We start from the raw sequence: 9104 nt of genomic DNA, 5'->3' as shown, positions 1-9104 counted from the left end.
GGATGTCCCTGAACGGCTGCAGGGCATTCTGAAGGGGGAGGGCGAACAGTCAGAGGTCATGGTTCACATTGGTACCAACGACATGGGTAGAAAGAGGGATGAGGTCCTGCAACAAGAATTTAGGGAGCTAGGTAGCAGATTAAAAAGCAGGACCTCAAAGGTTGTAAACTCTGGATTACTCCCGGTGCCACGTGCTATTGAGTATAGGAATAGGAGGATAGAGCAGATGAATGCATAGCTAAAGCGTTGGTGCAGGAGGGAGGGCTTTAGTTTCCTGAATCACTGGGTCTCCTTCTGGGAAAGGTGGGACCTGTGCAAGTCGGACAGGTAGCACCTGAACCAGAATGGTACCAACATCCTTGCGGGGAGGTTTGCTCGTACTTTTGGGGGGTGTTAAACTAACTTGGCAGGGGGATGGGATACGGAGTGGAGCTATAGTAGAGGGTGATGCACAGCCAAATATAGAGGAAAAAACAAGTCAGCCTGGAAGGCAGAGCAAATATGTAATGGCACAAGGGAGTATGGCAAGGCTGGATGGCATTTATTTTAATGCAAGTAGTCTTGCGAGTAAGGCAGATGAATTGAAGGTGTTGATGAACACATGGGAGTATGATATTGTTGCTATCACAGGGACATGGTTGAGGGAGGGGCAGGACTGGCAGCTCAATATTCCGAGGTATAGAATCTTCAGGCGAGACAGAGTGGGGTGTAAAAGAGGAGGGGTTGTCGCAATATTAATCAAGGAGTCAATTACAGCTGTAAGGAGGGATGGTATCTTAGCAGGTTCCTCTAATGAGGACATATGGGTAGAACTTAAAAACAAAAAGGGGGCAAGCACATTGCTGGGAGTGTACTATAGGCCGCCAAACAGTCAGGGGTAGATGGAGGAGCAGATATGTAGGCAAATCTCAAAGAAGTGCAGAAATAATAGGGTAATAATAGTAGGGGATTTCAACTTCCCCAATATTAACTGGGATAATCAGAGTGTGAAAGGCTTAGAGGGTGCAGAATTCTTAAAGTGCATCCAGGAGAGCTTTTTGAGCCAGCATGTAGAAAGTCCGACAAGAGAGGGGGCAGTACTGGACCTAATTCTAGGGAATGTAGCCGGGCAAGTGGTAGAAGAGTCAGTAGGAGAGCATTTTGGTGACAGTGATCTTAATTCGGTGAGATTTAAGGTAGTCATGGAAAAGGACAAAGAAGGACCGGAAATAAAGGTTCTCAATAAGGGGAAGGCCATTTTAATATGATAAGGCAGGATCTGGCCAAAGTGGACTGGGATCAGCTACTTGTAAGAAAATCCACACCAGAGCAGTGGGAGTCTTTCAGAAAGGAAATAGAGAGAGTACAACGCAAACATGTTCTCGCAAAGGTCGAGGGTGGGTCCAACAAACCCAGGGAACCTAGATGTCAAGGGATATACAAGAATGGATTAGGAAAAAAAGGGAGGCTTTTTGCAGATACAAAGGACTAAAAAGGGTGGAAGCCCTAGAGGAGTATAGAACATCCAGGGGGGTACTTAAAAAATAAATTAGGAGAGCGAAGAGGGGCATGAAAAAACACTGGTGGGCAAAATAAGGGAAAATCCCAAGATATTTTATAAGTATGTTAAGAGCAAGAGGATAACCAGGGAAAGAGTAGGGCCCATTAGGGATCAAAGTGGCAATCTGTGTGTAGAGTCGGAAGATGTAGGTGAAGTTTTAAATGAATATTTTGCATCTGTGGTCACTATGGAGAAGGACGATGTAGGTATAGAAATCAGGTTAGGGGATTGTGATATACTTGAACAAATTAGTATTGAGAGGGAGGATGTACTAGCAGTTATAGTGGGCTTAATAGTGGATAAATCCCCAGCCCCTGACGAGATGTATCCCAAGCTGCTGTGTGAGGCAAGGGAGGAGATTGCAGGGGCTCTGACACAAATTTTCAGAACCTCTCTGGCCACAGGGGAGGTACCAGAGGACTGGAGGACAGCTAACGTAGTACCATCATTCAAGAAGTGTAGTAGGGATAAACCAGGGAATTACAGGCCAGTGAGCCTATCATCAGTGGTCGGGAATTATTGGAAAAAATTCTGAGGGACAGAATTTGTCTCCACTTGGAGAGGCAAGGATTAATCAAGGATAGTCAGCAGGGCTTTGTCAGCGGGAGATCAAGTCTAACCAATTAGATTGAATTTTTTGAGGGGGTGACTCGGTGCATGGATGAGGGTAGTGCAGTTGATGTAGTCTACATGGACTTCAGTAAGGCTTTTGACAAAGTCCCACATGGGAGACTGGTCAAGAAGGTAAGAGCCCATGGGATCCAGGGCAATTTGGCACATTGGATCCAAAATTGGCTTAGTGGCAGGAAGCAGAGAGTGATGGTCGAAGGTTGTTTTGGTGACTGGAAGCCTGTGTCCAGTGGTGTACCGCAGGGATCGGTGTTGGGTCCTTTGCTGTTTGTAGTGTACATTAATCATTTAGATACGAATGTAGGAGGTATGATCAGTAAGTTCGCAGATGACACAAAATTGGTGGAGTGGTAAATAACGAGGAGGGAAGCCTCAGGCTACAGGATGTTACAGATGAGTTGGTCAGATGGGCAGAACAGTGGCAATTGGAATTTAACCCAGAAAAGTGTGAGGTGATGCATTTTGGGAGGACTAACAAGGCAAGGGAATACACGATGAATGGTGGGATCCTAGGAAGGACAGAGGATCAGAGGGACCTTGGTGTGCATGTACATAGATCCCTGAAGGCAGCAGGACAGGTAGATAAGGTGGTTAAAAAGGCATATGGGATACTTGCCTTCATTAGCCGAGGCATAGAATATAAGAACAGAGAGGTTATGATGGAGCTGTACAAAACGCTAGTTAGGCCACAGCTGGAATACTGTGTGCAGTTCTGGTCGCCACACGATAGGAGGGATGTGATTGCATTGGAGAGGGTGCAGAGGAGATTCACCAGGATGTTACCTAGGCTGGAGCGCTTCAGCTATGAAGAGAGACTGGACAGGCTGGGATTGTTTTCCTTTGAGCAGAGAAGGCTAAGGGGGGTCCTGATTGAGGTGTACAAAATTATATGGGGCATAGATAGGGTAGATAGAAAGGAACTTTTCCCCTTAGTAGAGGGGTCAATAACCAGGGGGCAGAGTTTCACGGTAAGGGGCAGCAGGTTTATAGGGGATTTGAGGAAAAACTTTTTCACCCAGAGGGTGGTTGGAATCTGGAACTCACTGCCTGAAAGGGTGGTAGAGGCAGGAACCCTCAAAACATTCAAGAAGCATTTAGATGAGCACATGAAATGCCACAGCATACAAGGCTACGGACCAAGTGCTGGAAAATTGGTTTAGAATAGACAGGGCTTGATGGCCGGCGTGGACACGATGGGCCGAAGGGCCTCATTCTATGCTGTATGACTCTTTACTGTTTAATCAGTGGTAAGATCAACAAGGCTTTAAACATTTCTAACTAATTGGTTTTATTAACGTTAAAATACAAGTAGTTTTACAGATAGAGATTCATACAAGCTTTAAGTCAGCAGTAGAACTCAACTCAGAATGGTCAATTCTTCTGCTTCGGGAGACTGAGGGGTTAATTCTCCATCGCCATCCTGTGAGGTGATCTTCTGGTCTGTCTCATGGACTGTCTCCTTCCATCTTACTAAAATGGCTGGTTTACACCCTTCTTGCTGGCAAAATCACACAGTTGGTACTTTTCCACTCTCTCTTTCCCACGGTTTAAAACAAGTTGATACGACAGCATCTGATGTTTACAGCAGTTTCTTACAGACCATCAAGGCCACGCGGCTGTCTGACCTTTAACCTTCTAGACAGTCTGCTGAATAAAACTTTCCCAATGCGGCCAACCTTCCCAGCATACCCCTCAACAGGCAGCTTAACAATTCCTTGGTTGACATACTGTTCAACAAACTCAGCTCCTTTAACAGGAAATTAATAACTGGGATTTAGAATTCCAAGATCCATCAGTCCTCCCTCAGTGAGTGTGAGAGATCAAACAACTCCCTTTAAATCATTCATGGAATCTGAATTGTGCTCACCACAATCGGGCCCCGCCCACAGCATCACCAGGGGGAGGGGCCTGACTGAGAGCCCCGCCCACAGCATCACGAGGGAGGGCGGCTGAGAGCCCGGCCCACAGCATCACCAGGGGGCAGACAAGGAAGTGACATCATCAGTGCCCCCAGCCCAGAAGTGACATCTTCAATGTGCCAAAACAGGAAGTGACAGCATCATTGACCCCAGCCAGGAAGAAACATCACAAACCCGTTTATGAGGACCCGCCCAAAACCGGAAGTGACATCACCAGATTCCCAGAGCCAGAAGTGATGTCACCGAGTCTCAGTTATGGGGCTTAATTTACCAGGGGGAGGGGTCTGAGAGAGCCCCGCCCACAACATCACCAAGGGAGGGGCCTGAGAAAGAGCCCCACCCACAGCATCACCAGGGGAGGGGCCTGATACAGAGCCCCGCCCACAGCATCACCAGGCTGCAGACCAGTGACATCATCATTGACCCCAGCCAGGAATGACATCATCAGTGACCCCAGCCAGGAAGTGACATCACAGACCTGTTTCAGAGGCCCCACCCCAAACCGGAAGTGACATCTCCCGATTCCCGGAGCCGGAAGGATGTCGCCGAGTCTCCGATATCGGGATTAATTTAACAGTTTTAGGGATTTGTTCCCACAATAAAATGCTGGAAACACGGGTTCAGTGAATGTGGTTTGAAATGTGTGTAAATGTGTCAGTGAGTCAGTGACCTGGTGAAATGACACAGTCCCAGCCTCGCAGTCCAACTGAACTCGGATCCTGATCCCAGACCCGAACCGTCCGAGGTCAGTGAACTGGGAATTGTGATAGGCCCCGAGAGAACCAGAATCAGAATATAAACCCCAGGATTTACTGTTGTACCCAATGAGAGAGTTTCCCCCCGCCCTCTCGATGCTCCCACACACAATCCCGATTATCCAGTTATTCCCATCAGTCTCCACATCCCAGGAATGGGATCCTGAGGAGAAGCTCTGGGAGCAGAGGACTTGGAGCCGGTCTTTAAACCTCTCTGGGTGAGGTGGGTAGGGCTGTTTCTGTTCAGTCCGTGTCACTGATCTCAGATCATCAGACAGAACCAAGTCCCAGTTTGCTGTCTTTGGATCCAGGCTCATCGGTGAGCTTTGCCCTAGAGAGGAGAGAAGAGATTGGTCAGACAGGGTTATTCCACTCAGATCAATGATTGACAGCTGCAGGGTAGGAGTGTCAGTATTTCCCAGACAGTGTCAGCCCCATATTACCGGTTAGACTGGATTCTTCCCATGTTAAATCAATGGCCTTCAATCAGAATCCCTGTTCACTAGCAGTGTGTGGGCCCCAGTGCTGTACACTCAGGGCAAACACTGCAGTGAGACACACAGTAGCAGTCAGTTTAAATCACACAAGCCCCTGGCACTGTGCACACGTTCTCCCAGACACAATGGAGGAGATTCACCGGCACACAACACATCCAACAGCCCCACAATCTCAGCACTGGCTGTACTGGGAACACACAGCTCACAGGAGTGTTCCCGGGGCTCACTCCCTCCTGTTACTGTTTATCCTGACTACAGGAATGTTCCTGGGCTCCCTCCCTAATGTTAGTTCATCCAGAATACAGGAGTGTGTCCGGGGCTCTCTCCCTCCTGTTACTGTCCCATCCTCTATACAGGAGTGTGCCCTGGGCTCTGTCCCTCCTGTTAGTGTCTTATCCTGAACACAGGTGTGTTGCCCTGGGCCCTCTCCCTCCTGTTACTGTTCATCCTGAATTGAGCTTTATTAAAGCCTCCACCATTTTACACACAGCAGTGAGGATTCAGTTGTGAATTGAGATGAATCTGAGGACCCTTCTGTACATTAAACTGTTGCTCCCTGTTCACTCTGAATTCACCAACACCCCCTCGGCCCCAGGTTCTGAGACTCTGTGAGGAGGGAACAGGTGCAGGAACTCGACCCTCAAATCCCTCACACTGAACTCTGACTGACGAAACAACACAGAAAGACAAAGGGTTAAATAGAAATTTAAAACTGTCAGAGTGATCCCCGTTTCAGATTCTAAACACACATTGGGATACTCCCTCTCTCCCCCTGATCCCAGTCGACTGTTTGATGGCGCTCTGTGGGACAGGGGCTGCTCCAGAGGAGCTGTGTGGGGGAGGAGTTACGTTCGATGGGCCCCTGTATTCGGTGGAAGCTGGCACTGCAAACAAAGCAGACGGTGATTGGGAATTGTGACACAGCGAGGTCCCGACTCCTTCATATTACTCGATGGGGGGGGGTTATATATTCCATACTTAGATATTCTGACATTACAACTGTGACTACACCTCAAAAATAGAACTTCATTGGCTGTAAAGCACTTTGGGACCTCCTGAGGTTGTGAAAGTCGCTATATAAATGCAAGTCTTTTTTTTTGACTTTACCCATCAATAACACTGACGGCCCTGTGATGAACGGTGCCCCTTTAAGAGACACCCTGATTAAACATAAGATGATAAGAATTTGGAGCAGGACTAGCCCCTACGGGCCTTCGAGCCTGCTCCGCCATTCAATGAGATCATTGCTGAACTTCGATCTCAACTCTACTTTCCCGCCCGGTCCCCATACCCCTGGATTCCCTGAGAGTCCAAAAATCTATCGATCTCAGCCTTGAATATACTCAACGACTCAGCATCCACAGCCATTTGGGGTCGAGAATTCCAAAGATTCACAACACCCTGAGTGTCGAAATTCCTCCTGATCTCAGACTTAAATCCTGAGATTATGCCCCCTAGTTCTAGACTCTCCAGCCAGGGGAAACAACCTCTCCTATATGTTTCAATGAGATCCCCTTTCATTCCTCTAAACTCCAGAGAGAATAGGCCCAATCTACTCAATCCCTCCTCTCATCCCAGGGATCAATCTAGTGAACATTCGTTGCACCTCCTCTAAGGCATGTATGTCCTTTCTCAGATAAGGACAACAAAACTGTGCACAGTACTCCAGGTGTGGTCTCACCAAAGCCCTATACAATTGTAGGAAGACTTCCTGACTCTTGTACTTCAACCCACTTGTAATAAAGGCCAACATGCCATTTGCCTTCCTAATTGCTTGCTGTATCTGCATGCTAACTTTCTGTTTTCCCTGTACGAGGACACCTAAATCTCTCTGATCACCAACATTTATAGTTTCTCAGCTATTAAAAAAATATTCTGTTTTTCTATTCTTCCTACCAAAGTGAATAACCTCACATTTCCTCACATTATACTCCATCTGCCACCTTATTGCCCACTCATTTAACCTGTCTCTACCCCTTTGCAGGCACTTTGTGTCCTCCTCACAGCTTACTTTCCCACCTATCTTTGTATCATCAGCAAACTTGGATACATTGCACTCGGTCCCTTCATCCAAGTCGTTAAAATAGATTGTAAATAGCTGAGGCCCAAGCAATGATCCTTGTGGCACCCCACTAGTTATAACATGCCAACTGGAAAATGACCCGTTTATCCCTACTCTCTGTTTTCTGTCCTTTAACCAATCATCTATCCATCCTAATAAATTGCCCCCAACCCCATGAGCCCTTATCTTGTGTAGTAAACTTCTATGTGGCAACTTATCGAATGCCTTTTGGAAATCCCAATATACTACATCCACTGGTTCCCCTTTATCTACCCAGCTAGTTGCATCCTCATAAAACACTAATACATTTGTTAACCATGATTTCCCTTTCATAAAACCATGTTGACTCTGCCTAATCATACTATGACTTTCTAAGTGCCCCATTATCACTTCCTTAATAATAGATACCAGCATTTTCCTGATGACTGATGTCAGACTAACTGGCCTGTATTTCCCTGTTTTCTCTCTCCCTCCTTTCTTGAATAGCGGGGTTACATTTGCTACCTTCCAATCTGCTGGGACCGTTCTAGAATCTAGGGAATTTTGGACGATCACAACCAATGCATCCACTATCTCTGCAGCCACCTCTTTTAGAACCCTAGGATGTCGGCCATCAGGTCCAGGGGATTTGTCGGATTTTAGTCCCATTAGTTTCTCAAGTACTTTTTGTTCACTGATATTAATGACTTTAAGCTCCTCACTCTTATCAGTCTCTTGGTTCCTCACTATTTTGGTTATGCTTGGCAGAGTATAACCCGGCCCTACCTGGCCCATGGGGGGTGAAGCTCTGGCCCATTACAGTGAGGAATGTTTAAAGCAGGTGTTACTGGGGGCTGAGGATTAATCTCAGGCTCCTGATCCACAGACACAGGGAGCTGATATTAAAGTTCGGGATATTCACTGTCTGAACACAACTAACCCGACCTGCTCCCAGTCCCTTATATTGGGGAAAAGCTGCATGTTCTTACTGATGATTCCCAATATGTCGGAGTGGTACTTTTCCCATCCATTCAGCCTCTTCTGGATAAGTTGAGATATATTGGACAGGTTGAGGGTGAGCGCTGGAACATCTGGGTCTGTGATTCTCTGAGTCTCAGTCACTCTAGAATGAAAGAGGAGAGAATGTTTTTATCAGTGGGGACATTTCGATCAGAAACCCAAAGGGGAACGAGTGATCAGTGCAACAACCTGCAGCCCTTCTAATGCTCGTACTGACACCCTGCAGCAACCCATCCTGAAAATGGCAGAATCCCGGGATTGTCAGTCTCCCTGCATTCACACTGATCTCCACACGTGCAGTGGGATCCTGCTTTGCTGCCACTTCAGCTCAGTTTGTGATTTTCAAAGCTGTCTGTGTTCAGTCCAGTGTCTCTGTACTGGAGCCTCATCTTTCCATTATTAATAATTATTATTATCCCGAGGGTCTCCAGTCCGTGCTCCCCCTCGCTGCAGGAACACACTCACTACAATCACGTGAAGTGAGGAGAGGAGAAGGAACAGCCTCCCAGGGACCTGGGATCGGTGGGTTTCCTTCACAGACGTCTTGATTTTAATCCCCTCACACCCCGATGGGCGGGAGAGGATCTGGGGTTAAAACATCCGGATCGAGCAACCCGACCCCAGCCCGACCCCGTTCCCAGCTATTTCAATTTAAACAAACACAAATCAGGCCATCGACGAGGCTCCTGCGAAAGGCAGGCG

At 47.3% G+C, this 9104-nt stretch overlaps 1 protein-coding gene across 1 annotated transcript; it reads right to left on the bottom strand.

Annotated features, from left to right (window-relative positions):
- Positions 1-3439: 3439 nt before the first annotated feature.
- Positions 3440-9090, bottom strand: LOC147081146 (E3 ubiquitin-protein ligase TRIM7-like). Its single transcript, XM_085980937.1, has 2 exons — positions 8372-9090; positions 3440-5175 (listed from the first exon to the last, which is right to left on the bottom strand). Exon 2 carries the CDS (start codon positions 5159-5161, stop codon positions 4655-4657), a length of 507 nt encoding a protein of 168 aa, XP_085837063.1. The 5' UTR covers positions 5162-5175; positions 8372-9090; the 3' UTR covers positions 3440-4654.
- Between the last annotated feature and the right edge of the window lie 14 nt (positions 9091-9104).

The sequence above is a fragment of the Somniosus microcephalus genome, unplaced genomic scaffold, assembly GCF_052327205.1.
Source record: "Somniosus microcephalus isolate GS21.2 unplaced genomic scaffold, FLI_Smic_1.0 scaffold758, whole genome shotgun sequence".
Classification (NCBI taxonomy): domain Eukaryota; kingdom Metazoa; phylum Chordata; class Chondrichthyes; order Squaliformes; family Somniosidae; genus Somniosus; species Somniosus microcephalus.
This window is presented reverse-complemented; position numbering and strand designations above follow the sequence as displayed.